At 33.3% G+C, this 19,620-nt stretch overlaps 1 protein-coding gene across 1 annotated transcript in view; it reads left to right on the top strand.

Moving 5' to 3' along the window:
• LOC123702226 overlaps positions 1 to 19,233 on the top strand; it is a 63,245-nt gene extending 44,012 nt beyond the window's left edge. The window contains exons 4-13 of the mRNA XM_045649913.1: positions 9,010 to 9,214; positions 9,808 to 9,983; positions 10,660 to 10,845; positions 11,327 to 11,558; positions 12,046 to 12,169; positions 12,493 to 12,974; positions 13,655 to 13,797; positions 15,015 to 15,096; positions 16,609 to 16,724; positions 17,039 to 19,233. Of these exons, the coding sequence (XP_045505869.1) occupies positions 9,010 to 9,214; positions 9,808 to 9,983; positions 10,660 to 10,845; positions 11,327 to 11,558; positions 12,046 to 12,169; positions 12,493 to 12,974; positions 13,655 to 13,797; positions 15,015 to 15,096; positions 16,609 to 16,724; positions 17,039 to 18,121 (2,829 nt within the window). The 3' untranslated portion in view covers positions 18,122 to 19,233. The remainder of the gene's footprint in view (positions 1 to 9,009; positions 9,215 to 9,807; positions 9,984 to 10,659; positions 10,846 to 11,326; positions 11,559 to 12,045; positions 12,170 to 12,492; positions 12,975 to 13,654; positions 13,798 to 15,014; positions 15,097 to 16,608; positions 16,725 to 17,038) is intronic.
• Positions 19,234 to 19,620: the final 387 nt, after the last annotated feature.

Genomic DNA, 19,620 nt, shown 5'->3' with positions numbered 1-19,620 from the left:
TCAGTAAGGACAACAATTTCGAAAGATAATTGTTGTTTCTATAATTGTTCGAAAAAGAAATTAAATATTTTCGGGATTAGAAATTCTATTGTTAAATCCAACATAGTAACGGAACGGATTAGATAAAATGCAAAAATAAATAAAATAAGTGAAAGTATCAAAACATTTTGAGCGCTGTAACCGACCCGGCTCTCATCTTTCACTGCTTACCAGGGACGTACTTTGTATTTTATTTTTGCAATTAATTTTAATTGAATATTTTTTACACCAAATATTATATTAAAGTAAGTGCTCTTTTTGTTTCCTTTTCAAGGATTTGCGGAATGACAATCAATGAAAGGAGAACTTAAAACTGCGTTCTGTTTTGTTTTACTTTTTGTAGTGCATTTAAATATTCAAAATTTTATATTTCAATCGGAATTTGTTTATTTTGTACAGTTTTAACGTAGGACTGAAAATTCAATGCGTGTTTATAATTTTGATCAAATACTTCAAATAAAAATGGATCGTTTGCATTTTGCGGTTGTAATTTTCTTACAATAACGCGTATTTATTGGCCTGTTTTAAAAAAAATATTTTTATGATATTTACTAAGAATTACTCATGTCACAATCGTATACTTTACATGTAAAGTTTTATTTATACATATTTGATTTGCTCTTCCATTTAAAATTTTATTTTCAATTAAAAATTAATAAAAAATAGTTTCTACAATCTATACCTCATTTATATTTATGTTTATATTAATAATCTATAATAGATATAGCTATTTTCTTAATAATTAAAGCATTATAATAAACACGTTAATAATTGAGAACCATACTTCAATTTTAGACACGTTGGTTGAACGCGTCAGTGTTATAATATTATTGTAATACATGATTCAAGGATGATATCATTTTACGTTTGTTTATTTTTAAATCACATCGTTTCTTTATTATATTATGTTGAATATATCAATAGTGAGTATTTAGCATGGGCGGTATCTATCACTACATAGTATAAAACAAAATCGCTTTCTCTGTCTCTATGTATACTGAAATCTTTAAATCTACGCAATAGATTTTGATTCAGTTTTTTTTAAATATAAAGTATTTTTTTTTTAATTCAAGAAGAGGTTTTAGTATATAATTATAAGGTTTTAGACAAAGCGGGGTAGGCCGCGGTTGGAAAGCTAGTAATATAATGTGAGAATAATAATAATTTAACTATATTAAGCAGCCATTACATGTAGGACTAAAATTGCCTTAATTTGTCAAATGAAATTGTATAGTTTAGAAATGAAAGGAAAAGGAATAATTTATACGTGGATAATAATTTTTTCTCAAAAAGTGATACTACTAATGAAAACAAATTGAAGTCCAATAACAATTAAGTAATTAACTTTTCAAATACGAATCCATTTATACATGCGGAAATAAATGTCATTTTCTTTACAAACACTATAAAAGTAATTTTCGATCAACCTTATTTGCTAAAATATATGTTTTGAAGTGAAACTTTTTTAGGCGCGTTGAGACTTGAGAGTACCTAAAATTTCAACGTCGAGTCATGGCAATAACGTCACGTCGTGGAGTACGGTGATGATTTTGGTATCTATGTCTAATAATGTCGTATAATCTTGCGAAAGAAGTTTCAATTCTGACGCTCGCTCGGCTCCTTGTAAGTCGATTAAAGCATATCAAAATCTTACAATAAATTCAGTCTCTTTTCCAGTCGTCAAAATGACATTAATACATGTTTTTTGAAGTCGGTTATCAATTAAGAAACCTGTGTAGCCAAAGATTCTCGGATCAATTACCCCTGTAACGTTTAGGGCTTCATGTGAAGGGGTGGGTCGATAATTCACGACTCCAAATAAGCTAAAGTGTTGGATTGTGTGTTTGTTGTATTACTTAATTGGCGTAATTAGGATTATGTATCTGTGGTTTTTGGATTTGTGATTTATGGATTATCGTATCATAGTTTTTTAATCAAAAACAAATCAATCGATTTATGTGCTATTTTTAGTCTTTGGTCAGTCTGAGAATAGATCGTAAACTTTTTTTTATAACTCTAAGTGATAGAGGGGTTTTGATCTTGAAAGGACAACGTTTACCGGTCAGGTAGGAAGTGTATGTATTTAAAATTACGTGTTAGTCATGTGGTCATACCACGTACAACTCAAAAACGGCTAAACAGATTTAAATAATTGTCGGTATAGTGGATTAGCCTTTTAGGGTGATAACTGTTAAAATTATTTGATAAATAACGTACCATATAATACTACCACGTGGAATTGAGGCTTGTAAATAATAAATGTTAAGTTAGCTAGGTTGGGTTGATCTGTAATTGGTTCGATTTTGAAATAATTTTGATTGACGTGGCATTTAAAAGTAAATTTGTTGATATTGGCTAGAATTTTTATCAGTTTATGGAATTATTTATTATTTATGTAGGATTCGTTTAACTTCTCAGTATTTATGGTACGATTTATTTATTAAGTTTATGTTTCATTTAAAATATGAATAATACACGTTCGTCAATGTTAATCTAAATTGAATGTTATATAACATGATTCGTATTAATAGATAGAGATAGTGTCTGATTGTCTGATACCTACTTATAATTTTATAAAAATATTTTCATAGTCCCTGGCTATTTTAGATCTTATCTAATATGTGTTAGTTGAATTAATGGAGTTATGAATTTTAATCAATTTCTTTAGTTACTGTACAAAATTTTATATTTATTTCCTTAGCATAAAAATAACATAGATAACGACATACTTGTCATATAAAATATTTATCATCATATAAACTTTTTTAGTTACGTTTAAAGTGAATAATGGACAAATTATTATTGTTTATTTATTCAATTACTTAACATTATTTAAGTAGTAAATCGTAAAGTGGTACTTAGTAGAAATTATTTAACCATTTAATTTTTTTAAAAGCAAGTGCAATACAAAGTACATAATATATTATTTCATCTAGTATCATTTAGAAGCTACTTTAGTCAACTAATAATAAACTGTACAATTATAGTGTTATCTTTTAAACACAAAGATTTGAAGGATAATGTTATTATGTATATCATTTCTGCTTAAATAATAATAATAATTAATTACTATACACTAATGTTCTATTTTAAAAACATTGTTATTGCATAATTTTAGATAATTTTTGTCACTGCAAATTTAAATAATAATAATACCTATTATTATTAATTTTCGCGTCCACTCCGGCCCTGTGCCCCCCCTCCCGCCTCACCCCATTCCGTGTTATTGAGAATTTATGTCCGTAAAGCTGTGTTTACATGTATTGAATGTTTGTTTATACTATTTATTTAATTATTCGTACATTTATAATATGATAAATAGTATGTTATAATATTTTAGCTAGTTTCTTAGTGGCGATTTTTTAAATTGATATTGTTTATTACAATTTTTACATTTTAGGTTTATTACGCAATTCCGTTTTAATGAAAAATAACCTGTACCCTAACCATACTTTCAATAAAATGTTTTCGTTATTTGAGAACTTAGGTTAATAGTTCTTTTTACTTATAAAGAATTAAATAAAAAATTACTTCTAATATTCTTTGATAAGTAAGTTCGCTAGCACATTCCACATAAAGTTTTAAGAGATCCTATACATCGGTATTAACCAATACTACAAATAAATCAAACATTTAATCCGTTAAAAACTTCCAAATTTCATAAACTGCCAAAAATATTCACAATAATACATACCAGTGTGCACACACCCTTATGTTAGGAGCGATGCACTCATAGACCGAGCTATCAATTTTGTGTGTGTGTGTGTGTGTTTCGTGACACACTGTACAGCGTGATTCGGTTTTGGTAATGAATAAATGTGATTAAATTTAATATTTTATGCATTTTCGGACTATTCTGTTTAAATGGTGTTTTTTATCGAAGGTCATGTGTTCAACTACTAAGTTTCTGAATATTTTAAACGAAGATAACGTATTTTTAGCAATTCTGTACATACTACTATGTACTAATTTATATCTTATCTTAGTTCGATGTTGCTGCATGGTTTTTTTCAAACTCATACATTTATTTATTCAATTAGACTTCTTCTAGAAGCGTTTTTGAATCGCCATAACATATTTATTTTTAACATAACATTTACCATCGTGCAATTTGCAAAACGGTTAAACTGCGTTTGGATAATTATTCAGAAATCTATAATAGTGTACACACCTTTACAATGCTTTTTTGGATTAAAACATATGCAAAAACACTTTAATTTACTATGCGACTATGAGTATTTTCCGGCAAGGTCAACAGAACTCCGACTTAGATTACGTTTCTGTAATTCAATTTTATTTTATTTATGTAACCTACTTTTTAACCTTTATACATTTTATGAGTTATGTCAAAAGACAATAATATTAAATATTAATAAAAGAAAAGGCGAGAGTGTCTTATTCATTCTTTACAAAATTCAATGAATTATTCAAATGTTTATGCCTTATGAATAAAGTCTCATCTTGCGTTATTATTCAAAGACTAATCTTAATAAATTTTAATAATAAAAAACAGGACCTTTAAAATCGGAGGCACTATGTTCTTGGCTATCCTTGGCTTTTTCAGCTAAATGGCTCTGAAAAAAGACCGATGACTCATCGCAAGTTTTACTTTTAAAGTAAGCTAAAATAAAACATAGGTATCTCGTTTCAGTATTATTAGTTATTACATTATTATAATGACTTCACTGTGGCTTCACTCCATGGTATCTGGTAATCATAAATAATTCTATATACGCTACTGTCACAGATAAAATAATACCATACTACTATAGTGCCACAAACTTATCTGACCCGGTGACACTGATGTCACTTTTTTTAATTTAAACAAAATATTCCGTATGAAAAGTCTGTGAAAATGTGACATTTCAAAATGGCGGCACGTAGTTCCAGTTTTTGTCACCGGGGCAGATAAGTTTGTGGCACTATACTATCAATTTGACCGCTTCCTTGGTACAGTGGTTGACGCGTGAGCACTGAGCGTAAAACCAAGGGGTCCTGGGTTCGATTCCCGGTGGAGACCGCGAAAAAAAAAATCTACTATCTGATCACCTACTTGTCCCTAAAGAAAATCGATCAGTGAAACCGATGTATAATGCATCTGCCCCTTACCCCACGAGAGGACATGGGACTTCACTTCTACTTCTTTACTACTATCAAAATTCTAGTCTATATTGTCTATTAATATAATATCTATCAAATGTATAAGTAATGTAAAATATTTTATCTTCAACATCGGTTTTTACGTGAAAGAGTAACAAACATTCAAACATACTCACAAACTTTTGCGTTATAAATGTAAAAGTAACAAATAAAATGTACAAAGCATTAACCATATTACAATATAATTTGATTGGATTACATGATTGTTATATAAAGAAATAAAAACAAATAATAATAATTATTGTAACAAAAAACAACACCATGTATCATCACCCTATTTCAAGGAAACAACGCACACACACACACACACACACACACAGCGTGTCGCACACATGGACACGTGTTACAATTATAACTTTAATTAATTTATTTATTATAATCCGAATGTAGTAACTTACTGTATGTTTGTTGTGATTTTTTTTAATATTGGGATGTATGTCTGTTCGATGGTAGCATGGAAACTGATGAACCGATCGTTATGGTTTTTTTTCATAAGCAAGCTTAAGTAAATGTTAAAATTGGTATTCTAAGGAATCGTTTCCAAGGATATTTAAAAAATTTTAGGACAAAGTCGGGTTAACATCTAGTATTATTTTGAATTATCTTTATGGGTCCTTTATTTTCAAATACCATTTTAGATTAGTCTAAATTTACCTTTTTTAAATATATTTTTATATTTTGAACGCTATTTTTATATATACCGTGATCTAGCTTCAGCGTGCAGCTCTGCTTCCTATTCGTAAACAGTCCATTAAAAATTCCATATACATCTGTTCAGCCGTTCTTGCGTGATTGACATCATAATTTTTTCACTTTTATATTAATAGCGATAATAGTTACCCATTCATCATATTAACAAGATTAATGTATCCGTTACGTATATGTAATTACAATTAAAGGACAGACAAACAAACAATTACTATATATAGTACGAAAGTATTACTTTTGTACATTCTCACAAAATGCCGGCATAAATTGAACTCCCTATTCTGAACGAATCTAAAATAAGATTAATAATTTTATTTTCATTATGACTTACAATTTTTGAAGTGAAACTTCTTTATCGGGTTGGAAAAAAATTTAGTGTAACATTTTTTCGTTACGCGTGACATTTTTTCCGTTACGCGCCATCTTTTTCTTATCCCTACCACGCGTGATTCGACGTATTTCTGTAAAGTTGCATATAGTAAATTATTTTTTGAAAAATAAGGTCATAAAGAAGTTTCACTTTTTACACGTGTGTGCAATAGTACACGCACACATTTTTTTTTTAAACTAGCCAAAATACTTTTCTTAATGTACATTTTAAAATTTGATAGCGGCTTGGCGATATCACAAATAATTGCGATAAATAAATTTCAATTTCCAGTTATATTATAAATAATGATGTACATCTTTTTTTATATATTATTAGTAGCTATAATCAAAAGAAACTTCAAAATACGAGTAAAGCATTAAACACAAAAATATAACATTTAATTTTTCCTTTATTTTATCATCAAATGACGTAATAACAATTAACATTTAAATAGAATTTATATAAAAAATCAAATTACTGTCATGCAATATGCATATTTGACTTATATAGCGTTACAATGCAAAAAAAATCTTAATAAGATCGTGATATTATTGCTTTCATTACAAAAATTTTATATACTTAGTACCGCCCGTGGCTGCTCTAGGTATATACTAATCTAATATTATTAAGCTGAAGAGTTTGTTTGTTTGTCGCTTGTTTGAACGCGATAATCTCGGGAACTACTTGTCCGATTTGAAATAAATTTAATTCTTTCGGTGTTAGATAGCCCATTTATCGAGGAAGGCTATAGGCTTTATATTATCACTCTAAGGTCTAAGACCAACCGGAGCGGAGCAATGCGAGTGAAACCGCGGGGAACAGCTAGTAAGTTATAAGTTTCCTTCCCATACTTATATTTCAAGTTTTGCGATTAAAAGATATCCTATACAAATATCAAAAGTTTCATCTATCTATCGAATCAAAATTCACTATAAACTGTTTAATGGTTAATTGGTTAAGCTTTGAAGCAAACAGACTTACAAAATAACCACTCATTTTCTAATGTTTAGTATAGTTTTTCGACAATTTTGTATTTTATAAATTTATAATTTTAAGGACGGTTATTTACTATTCTTTAAAAATATGTATGTCGCAAGCATATCAGCCGTTCAAAATACCATATTACGAAGTTAATAAAAGGTCGCCGTTTAATTAAGCGGCTAGGCTGTTAATTAAACCGTTGAATTGGCTATGACTTTTATGTATGAGATACATACTACATTTATCTATTATTGAAATATATATAAATTAAAAGCGATATAGTTTCGACATAGAATCGATATCGCCCGACTCCCAGAATACGGCCGCCTTGTTACTTATTTGAAAGCAATTTTAGTCCCCCCTTCATTTAGAAATACAGGCACGGACTGTGTGTTTATTATTATTCATATAATATGTAATAATTGATTTCTTGATAATAAACATAAAAGTTAGTAAATAGAATACCTATGTTCACGTGGGATATTTCAATAAAATTAAATATTCTATTAATAAACCAATATGTCAATAAATGTTAATGTCATATAAAATATTTTTTAACTAGTCAAATTCTGTGAAATACGGAGTCACGATAATATTATACTTAGATCATTCAGTAAATATTATATGAGGTAATCCGTATTATGTGAAAGAGTTTATATTTGCCCTTGTATAATGTTAATATTTTGGCAATTTTCAAATATAATAAGGACACAAGCAAACATATTTTCATTTTTCAACGAATACACTCAAGTTTCTATTTGTATATATCGATTGAACTAAAATTGTTATTATATAACTTGATACCGCTTGTTATTTTGTTCTTAACATTAACATTTATCTGTTAAAAAAATCAAACCTTCTACGCAAAATTAAATTGTCACACGAAATCCCGAGCCCGGCCCTGTCCACCTCCCGCCCCCTTTCAAATAATTCCACAGGGCCGTACTAAGCGAGGTTTAACGCTAATTAATTATTTAGTTTTCGCTCACCTTCTTAATGGATTGTTCTTATTTATTCAACGTTTTATGTGCTTACGAAAATTAATTCTACCTAAAGAAATAACAGATTTGTGATGGGGGTTATAAATTTATTATTATTTATTTTCATCAACAACAACAATTTCGTGTAATATCAGTTAAATGTTATTTATACATTACATTGGTGTGGCTATTTGATTAAATGTCTGAGAATCATTCAGACTATCGATAAATTAAAGAAAGAAGTTTTAATGTTCAAACAGTAAAGTTTTGCAGCCAGGTTCTGTGTTGTGTTTAAATGTATATGTTTTATTGCTTGTTTTTAACTTACTTCTCTATTTAATAGAATGGCTGAACACACTTCACTGTGCGTAATACAATACATAAATAAATGTATAAAACAAAACCCAATACCTAACGTCTTTTGAGTCAGACTTGCGGACGAAAGCCCTTTATCACCCGCAAGTCTGACTCTTCTTATTAAAATTTGTTCTATGATCTGTTGATTGTAGAAAATCCTTATGACTATACTACTTTGCTAAATAAAATACAAATCATTATCGAACTGCCCCTTTTAAACCCTTTACAGTCTTCTTTTATTTACTCACTCACTTCTGTTTCTGTCAGTCACAGTTCTTTCTATTAATTTTCTATTTATTGACTAATTTTTTATTCTTATTTGTACTTTTCTCCCTGCACAATAAACAAATTTTGTTTGATTCTTTTAAAAGACATTCTACAGTACTTTTCTAACCAAAATCCTCCTCTTTCCAGGACGAAGTACTCGCAATCAACGACAAAGTGGTCCTGCGTGCTGAGGACCTCCTCTCCTGGGTGTGCTCCGGTACGGGCTGGCGCTGGGGGCTCCGCGCAGTATGGCGGGGCGCGTGCGCTCCGCCCAGTGAGCCGAAGCATACTGCGCCATTGCATCATACGAGACTGGACTTTAGTGATGTTGAGAGAGAGAAGAGTGCTATGTGTAAGTATTTTGATAATTGACCTTAAACTCAAACTGAAACATTTATTTATTCAATAAGCACCCTTGAATCGTCATAACTTTTTTAACATTTACCACCGATTCGGAAAGGAGTATCTATGGAGAAGAACCGTCAAGAAATCTTTAGTTGCTCATAATCGGGGGTAGGCGAAAAATAATGACTTCATCAAGATGCTTGAGGCGAGCCACCGCGCTTACTCGCTGACACAGGCTCTAGTATTCGACGATGATGATTTCGTTCTAAATTATGAAACTATCTTTACCTCCCCCAGCCTTAGACAATAATAAATAATGAAACTTTTACCTAATACAATATAGACAGTTTTGTTATAGTGGTCCTCTTATTTATTTATTTTTTTATGTCAGAGCAAGCAAAGGAGCACGTGGGCCACCTGATGTTAAGTGGTCACCACCGCCCCCATAAACACTTGCAACACTAGGAGTGCTACAAGTTTATGGACAAATAAGCTCTTATTGATTGTGATATGCAACACGATTAACAAAGACAGTATTGGCATGGTACTACTCTTATTGACGATTATGATACCTAATTCAATCATATTTTTTCCTTCCAGCACTAGACACCGACAGTCCAGGCGTCGTAGTATTCTCCTACCCCCGCTACTGCAGATACCGTGCACTAGCGGCCAGACTGGACGGCATCCAATCCGCCTGGCTGCGGGACTCGCTGGTGGCCGCGCTCGGCGGGTACGCGGCACCCACCAGTAATACCCGGATACTGTACTGCAAGGTGCGTGTATACAGACACACATACACATATACTAATAACAAAAGAATACCGTGCTACGAGGCGAATCTCACACACACAGACACACACAAAAACACTAATAATACATGAGAATACTTCCAATTCTGCACTGCAAGGTGAGGGCACACATAGACACACACAAGACATGCACACTAATAACACAAGGCAAGGCGACTCTATGGCAAAGTGAACCACGCACAAATGTAGATTAAGGCTGGTTGCAGAGCTTGACCGACCATCAGTGCGTACGTCAGTCGCGCTTGTCATATGTATGGAAATTCATAAAACCGTTCATAGCTAGACCGACCATACGCACGCGTATTGTCATGCGTATTAGTGTCATAGTCATACAATTGTTGATTCGTATCGTCAGGACCGACGGTACGCACTGACGGTCGGTCAAGCTCTGCAACCAACCTGATACCCACAGCTCTTGACTATAGAATAAGGTAGCTGTTGCTGTCCGTCCATCCCTATGTATGCTTAAATCTTTGAAACTACGCAACGGATTTTGATGAGGTTTTAATTAATAGATAGATTGGTTATTGAGGAACGTTTTAGTATATAATTTGCTTAATTTTCTACAAAGCTGCGCGAGTAACGCTAGTTGTTACAAATAAACAAAATTATCCCTTATATAAAATCTTAACCTCTACAGGACACCTTCGAGTACCCAGAACTGGAAGGCCACGAGTTCGTATGCAACCATCTCGCGCCGAAACTAAAAGGACGACCACGTGGTCGGCGGCGGGCACGGGCGCGGTCGCGTGACCGTGACCACGACCCTGACCGTGACCGTGACTCGCGGTCGAGTGACAGTGACGTCACGCCGACGGAGCCGAGGGTGAGCATGTGTTTAATGTTTAAACGAGATTAATCTTCTGGAAGGAAGATGTTTTTATGAATGTGGGATGAATGATGGTGATGAAAGACTGATGATGATGATGATAATGATTATGTACCGGTATTTGTTATAATTAAAATTATTGTTGTTTGAAAACCAGATTTTGATTTAGTTACTTGTTTTTTCTCACCCACTTTTTGTTTTGTTTATTTCCTGTACTTTAAGGGTTGTCTGGTAGAGATCGATACCTAGCGATAAGGCCGCTTTTTGCTTATTTTATATTTTTATAGCAATAAAGGATTTTCATTCATTCATTAATATTATTGTTTCGAGTTTTGATATTATATGAGATTTTATTTTTTTGTATTCTTGTTTTTTTATTTAGTTTCAATAGTAACAAGGTAAATTATTATTGAGTAAAAGCATGATACATATTAATTTCAAGTATACCTGAAATGACAATGTATAAACTTATTTCCAGACACCACGCCGAGTATCCCTCCGAAACGGCGGCGACAAACAGAGTGAAGAAGAAGACGAAACAGAGAGCAGAGTGGCGGAGAGAGAAGATAGAGATAGAGAGGAGAGAGAAGAGAAGAGACCGGATAGAGACGAGAAGAGACAGGAGAGCGTGAAGGATGAAGAGTTCCTACAGCAGTTGAGAGAGTTTTATAAAGACAGGAGTTATATGAAGATTGCGCATACGAAAAATAGTATGTATTTAGTTTTATTTAATTTATCTGATTAATAATAAAATATTTTTGCCCGTGTGTACGCTATAAGAAATACTAATAAGCAATAACAATATTAGTAAGTATTTTTTTTTTTCATAAATTTGGTTTTAACCTTATGTATTTTAGTATTTGTAAAAATATCTAATTTGAACTGACGATAACGTACCTAATTAGTGGAGGTATAATTCATTGTTTGCTTGAACATTGTTACAGCAGTTTCAAATGATTTTCAATGTTATTGAGTCAGTTAACTTAGATTTCAATTTGCGATTGAGTCTATATTTACGCCTGAATTCAAAATTGAATTAGCTTAAGGAATAACTACATATTTTTAACTCAAAATTTTCAATTTTGTTCCCATTATCCAGTATGTCTGAATTTAAATTTAGCTTTAATGTAATTTAATTATAATTTATACATTATTAGTATTATTATTTGATTATAATATATTATTATTTACTTCCAGTATCCCTCCGCAAATTATACGGACGGGTTAGATCTTGTGGCGGCTACGAAGCGGCGTGCAGAGGGCGGGTTTGGAAGTTACTGTATGGAGGTCTAGCGCCGAGGGCTAGGAGGCTATATGAGAGGTGAGAAAATAAAATAAAAAGTTTTATTTTTTTATATAAAAAGGATTTTTTTAATTTGAAAAAAACAGGGAGGCTGTATGGAGGTGACGGGGGAGATACATATTGAAGCGAGGAAAAATGAAAATAAAATTTTAAATTTTGGATTTTTTTAAATTACTGGATAGAAAAAGAGAAAAGTAAAAGTGCATAAAGAGTAGAAAGAAGTGCATAAACTCAGAAATTATATACCTAGGGCACCATTGGCCATAATATCAAAATTCAAAAAAATATATGAACTTACAACTAAAACTCTGACCTAAATTTATTTATTTACCTCCTTCCAGATTCCTGCTTCTCTTCGAGAACCATCAACGACGGGAAAACCCAAAACTCTTCCCCAAATTAAACGGCAAAATAGACGAACCAAAAACCATAGACACGATAGACGTCACCGACTCGCCTCTACGCGACATAGACAACAAAACCGACTTGCCAGAAAAGAGGTTACGCACTCCAAGCCCGAAAGCCGACGAAAAACTCATTTTGGACAATGAAACTGGGGAATTACTAAAAGAGGACATGAATATTACCTCAAAACCCGCGGAGGAGTTAAATAGGGAGTTTCTAGAGTCGCTAACAAAGGAGAAGGAAGAGGAAAAGGGGGAAGATGAGGGAAAGAGGGGAGAGGAGGGAAAGAGGGGAGAGGAGGGAAAAGGGGAGGTGAAGATATCGGTGAAGCCGGTGGAAAAGTTGATAGATGTGGGGGTTGAAGATAGGAAAGATGGCAAAGAGTTTCTAAATGAACTCGCGCAGAAGTTGCATTTAGGTACGTTATGTTATTGTGAATCTTAAAGTAGATAGATCATCTTTACTATTATATCTTTATTAGCTGCGCTCTATTGCAACCATATTATATAGCCTATAGCCTTCCTCGATAAATTGGCTATCTAACACCGAAATAATTTTTCAAATCGGACCAGTAGTTTCTGAGATTAGCACGTTCAAACAAACAAACAAAGCTCAGCTTTATAATATTAAGTATTGATTTTATTACTAGCTGTGACCCGCGGTTTCACCCGCATTGCTCCGCTCCTATTGGTCTTAACGGGTCATATATTATGTTGACCCGACCTGGTAGTAGTAATATTCATGCAAAATCCATGCAGTACTTTTTGAGCTTAGCGCGTATATACAGACGAACAGATTTAACTATATTTATAGCTCCGATGTCGATTGTAGATCACTCCCCAAGTATTCTTTTAAAAAAATATTCAATGTACAGTTTTGACTTTCCTACAAATTTATTATATGTATAGATTCTAGCACATAAGCATCATCGTAATTCGTTCTGTGGTTTTCGCATAACAAACATACATTCTTAAAATACTTCTTCTCGATATTTCTCGTGTTTGTAACTATCATCAATTTTTTTCTGGAATTTTGCATAATAAAAATTATTCGTTTTTTTTTTCATACATTTTTGACATGTTTTTGTATTATTTACAGGTAATTCAGACACGACAATACTAAAGGAGCTATCAGACGCGCAGAGTAGCATTGCTTCGAACGCATTAACTAGCCTATCGACTTTAAGTGAGAAATACGCAGTAAACGGCCATAATTCAGTCACAGCAGTTAATTTAGATCAGGTAATTATTTATTTACTAGATTTACGCCCGCGGCTTCGCCCGTGTTTTCAAAGAAAATTCCTATAGTTCCTGTTCCTGTGGGATTTGCTATAACTTGAGGTAGAAAATGAAACAAAATAAGTTTTACGAACATTCAAGAATACAGAATTACAAAATCTTCACAAGCCACACAATAATTCTGCTAACAAACAGACCCAAGTCAATTAAATTCAATAGTGTAATTTTATTTAATACTAGCTGTGCCGCGCGGATTCACCCCCGTGGCTCCGCTCGTGCTGTTCATAGCGTGATATATCCTTCCTCGATAAATGGGCTATCTAACACCGAAAGAATTTTTTCAAATCGGACAAGTAGTTCCCGAGATTAGCGCGTTTAAACAATCAAACAAACTCTTCAGCTTTATAATATTAGTATAGCTGTGCCGCGCTGTTGCGGGCGAACATGGGAAAGAAATCAAGTATTTCTATAACTCATGTGTTATCCAAATGTACAACCTACATTACTGTAAAATTTCACCATAATCGGTCCACTACAACATATATACATTTAGGATATTAGTTTTTGGTGCAACAAACGTATTTTTTTAATGTTTTGCAGCAAACAACAAAAAAATAATAATTTTATTACTAAATATTTCGCTTTTTGCCGCTCGGTTGCCTGGCAGAGATCACTGATCTTGATCACTGAGAAACTTCTTTATCGGGATTCGAAAAAAATGTAGTGTAACATTTTTTCGTTACGCGTGACATTTTTCCGTTACGCGCCATCTTTTTCTTATCCCTACCACACGTGATTCGACGTATTACTGTAAAGTTTAAAGTTTAAAATTATTTTTTGAAAAATAAGGTCATAAAGAAGTTTCACTTCTTACGTGTGTACACTAGTACACGCAACTATAAATAAATTTTTGTTATTGTATTTTAATAATTTGATAATGTACTTAAATAATTCTATATAATTTCGAGAACTGTTGTGAATGCTGTGTACACATGTTATTGATAAATGCATAATATTAATGAATCGGTGGTAAATGTTAAAAATACTTATGTAATGACGATTCAAAAGTGCTACTAAAAGTAGTCTAATTGAATAAATAAATATTTGAGTTTGAGAATTTATAATGTCTATTGTATGAATGTCAAATGTATTTATTGTTGGTGTGCCAAATAAATATAAATAAATAAACAGTTAAATAACTCAATACATGTAATTTGCAGCACAAAGCACGTCCGGCCGGCCGCAGCTCGCTGCGAGCTGTGCGCGTCAAACCGACCCGACCGCACCAACCGAACAACACACGTGAGTTTATAACTACCCACATAAAGGGGTTTCACGGCCAGGGATGAAACTTGGATATTTTAAAAGAGCAATATATTGTGAGCATAAGTTATTATGGACATAAACCATGAAACGTATTAGGAACAGAGATATTTGGTTATGTATTATACATTTACCTTGTGGTACGGGAGCTAGCAACGTTTTAAATGATGGAATTTCACTTATTTCGATGATATTTATTTTGCAATAAAAAATGTATGTCTGATGGATCTATCTAAAGGCAAAAGACTAAAAATTACACGTTAAAAAAAGACTTTAAATTAAGGACATTTTCCTGTGCAGATAAGATGCGCACTAATAAACGCAACCACTACGGCCAGCCAGACAGCCCGGACTATAACCGAAATAGCAAGAGGAACAGCATATCAAAAAACCAACTATACTAAAATTCTCTCTTGTCAACGTTGCTACCTCCTATACGATAGATTCTAGATGATTGATTATAAGATTTTTGTGAGTTTTTTAGGTTCCTCCTTTATTTATTTAAGAATTTTAATCAAAACGTTGTATATGAACGCTTATATCTGCAATATATTGCTCTTTTAAAATATCCAAGTTTCATCATTGGCCGCGAAATGTACGCGACGCCACTAGCCCATTCAAAAGTACCTAAACCTCTTTATTATTTTTATTTATTTATTTAATACATTAATACAATAATAGTATATTAAATTAAGCTGGCGCAAACATTATCTCTTTAGAAAGAATTTATTTTAATACAGTGTAAACTCTATATAACGTCACTTAAGGGACCGTGCAATTTTCGACGTTATAGAGAGTGGTCGTTAAATAAAATTGCGTGATTGGTCCCGAGACAGGAATATTTTTTGACATTGCCTATGAAACCATGTTATCATCACTTGATCAAGGTCTTCATATTGAGGTTTCTTCAATTTTTTGGCAGATCGTCCATCTTCTTCGGCATGCAGAATTTTTTATTTAACGTGTAACTAACGAAAGCCAACTAGTTGAGTTGAACATGTGTAAGTTCATTCACACAACAAACAAACGACTGCATTTCTTAGAATCTTCGGTATGTCAGTAAAAAAGAATGTACACAACTACATTTTCATTGATTTCGGCAACTTAGTCAGTACTTCCTAGTAATTGGTAATGTCTTATTGTGGTCGTTAATTAGAGTGAGCGTGATGCTATATGGAGTGTATTATTGTATAGACAACAATATAAACCAACCAAAGTCGAGAAATCTTGACGTAATACGGAGTTTGACGTTAAATGGAGTGTCGTTATATAGAGTTTACACCTTTATTACTTACACACGGAAAAAATATAAATACATACATAGTTTTTTGGTCCATGATAAATACAAAAAAGAGCGTGAGTGTTAGGCGCGTTGAGAGTAAAATTTCAAGCTCGTATCATGGCAATACCGTCACGTCATGGAGCCGACATAAGTTTCACTTCTGACACGAGTACTCTATGAAACAAAATAAACTTTTTTTTTTATTCCAGCCCCACAACCAGCAGTTCGCGTAGAAGCGTCCCCACCACCACCGGCCCCAGTCACCAACTTTGGTATTCACCACCCCGCACCACCACCCCCACATAGTGATGATGAAATCGTTGAGGTAAATATATATGTACTAATATTATAAAGTTGAAGAGTTTGTTTGAACGCGCTAATCTCAGGAACTACTGGTCCGATTTGAAAAATTATTTCGGTATTAGATAGCCCATTTATCGAGGAAGGCTATAGGCTATATATCATCAAGCTAAGACAAACAGGCTGAGCAATGCAGGTGAAACCGCGGGGAACAGTTACTAGTTCATAAATAATGTTACACTTTCGTTACACATACGTTACATGTAACGTCATAATCAAACTTTTTTGTAAGTATTAATATAACAATGAATAAAACAATCCAATAATTTTCATTTCCAGGTACCATACAAACCAAAAACACCAGAAATCATAGACTTAGACGAGTACCCGGAGAGTCCACAGAGCGTCAAGAAGAAAAAGCTGGAAATCCTCAAAGAACGGGGTTTAGAAGTTACTGCCGTACCACCGACCCCTATTTGGCCGACACCCCTAGCAACACCTTTGACCCCCATAACCCCGTTAATAAACCCCGCGCCTATTATTCTTAACCCCGCAGTACAACATCAAATAATGACGCAAGCGCAACTATTCCAAATGTATAATATTATCCCACCAAATTACGGTAATGGCCTTCAACCCCCAAAAGTTATTCAAGCCACCAGCGCCTTTGGAACATGTGGGCCAGAGAAAACAGTTTACGGCAACCCCAAAGACCCCTTCATGCCGCCCCCACACGTGCTCCAAGGAACCCCCATCAAACCCCAAAGGGCCATACAACCCTCTGTACCGACCCCTCAAGATATCCTCGACCTAACTTGCAAATCCCAATCTCCGCCCCCACAAAAACCAGCTGTGGAAATAGTTAGAATACCACAATCTGTGACTCCCACGCCGCAAAATTTGACCAAAAACTACACGCTTCTAGATGGTAAAGCGGTGGTCGGTTCCAACTTGGAAATAACGCTCGTCAACCCGAAAACACCTACGCAAAAACGGCCGCCGCAAAAACGGTCCTCGAACGGCAAATTCACATCAGCAAAAACGCCAACACCACCGAAAGATTACCCCAAACCGTTCCCATCTCCATCTGGGGTCAAAAAGGCCCCCATAGTGGTCCCCAACTACCAAATATCGCGCGATGACGTATCCCCAACCAGTTCAACGGGGTCAAAGGACTCGCAAAACGCGATGCCAAACAATTTGCTTACAAATGTGTTCAAAGGTCAGAATTTGACCCAAATGATGGATATGCAAAAGGGCCCCGTCAACCCCTTCATGGACCCGATGTATATGAACGCGTTCTACAGTAGTTTGGGCCAAATGGACCAGAGACAATTGGCCCTGTATAGGGACTTTATGGCCAATCAGTTTAGGGGTTACTCGGGCCTTTTGAACATTGGAACGCCGACAACGAAAAATTAGTGTGCTCTAGTCGGTTAAGTCGGATTTGCGTTATGAAGTGTGTTCTTATTCTGTTTTTTGCGCGGCTTTGTTATTTAACTGTTTTAAAACGAGATTTAAAACCGGTTTCACAATTTGCTACTAATGTTTTACCATTTTTAACACTTTTTGTACATTGTCTGTCATTTTGACAGAACTAAATATGACATGTAGGAGTTGTGAAACCGGCCGTAAATGTCTTATAGAGAATGTGTTATGTGTTATTATTATCCAAACAGGGAGTTGAGTTTCTTAAATTTCCATTTTAATTGAAAATTTGTTTTTATTTTACGAAATATTATGCTAATAATAACAATTGTATTTCTATTATTTATGGATGTTTTTTTAATATCTGTTTAATTTTACTTTTATCGAATTGCTAAATGGCGGCAAAATAGGGATTAATTGAAAATACTTACTTTTATCCATCCCTTATTTTAATTGATTATGAAATATGAATTGCATGAAAAATAATTTTAAAAATTGGCACATTTTAATTTGCGATTATTAAATTTTATTTTTTTATTTGAGATTTTTTTTTAATAATATTAATGGTTGTTTATTTTGTTTTAATCACTTTTGTGTCAAATGTCTTGGCAGCTATTATATAACTAATTTTATTTCTTATATTATGTATATATTAAAAATTCATAGCGCAAATCGTAAATGTGATAATATGTCAACGTGTGTTCCGATCTCTCGTTAATTTCCAATTTTATTTAGTGTTTCATCTAATTCGATATAGTATTCCATTTTTGTAAATATAATGTAAAAAACGGTATTTTTTCCTTGTAACTGCCAAAAAATGTGACGTAACAACGGTTTCAAAATGGCCGATAGTCCAATTTGAATTAGGAATTGATATGGCCGTCTCTTTCGCACGGATTTCGTGTGACAGGGACAGCGCTACGTCACGTGATAGGCGGAATTTAGTTGAATTATTAGTTAGGATAAAATAATGTTGTTTCTAGGGTAATTTTTTAAATTCGCAACTGTATATATTGCATCGATGTCCGTTGGAATCGAAACTGTTCGACGGACTGAAGCAAATACGTCAGTAAGTTCACTGTACAAAATTAAAGTTATGAAAAGTATGCTTTTTTCTTTTATTTTATTCCTTCCTTTTTTCCTTTTATTACATTGAAATAATCAAATGTCTAGACGACATGTCTCATGAGCTATACGAATAAAACATATAAATATGTTCATAAATCATTTTAATAGCCCTACAATATGGGTCCGACCCGGCTTCGACCGTGGGCCCTGAAGGGAAAGTATGTACTTGAAATACTGGAGATAGCAAATTTAGCGGAAAAGAAACATTCCTTTACTATTATAAAGAAAAAGAACTGCATTCAAAGATTTTCGAAAGTTCACTTGCTTCGACCGGGAATCGGACAAGCCAAAAATTAAAAAAATTAAAATTTGTTATTTCATCCTTCCAATCGACACAAGTAATGTAAAAGATAATTCATTTTTAA

This window comes from Colias croceus, chromosome 23, assembly GCF_905220415.1.
Source record: "Colias croceus chromosome 23, ilColCroc2.1".
NCBI lineage: Eukaryota > Metazoa > Arthropoda > Insecta > Lepidoptera > Pieridae > Colias > Colias croceus.
The sequence above is the reverse complement of the archived record's forward strand: the minus strand, read 5'-3'. Positions and strand labels throughout refer to the sequence as shown.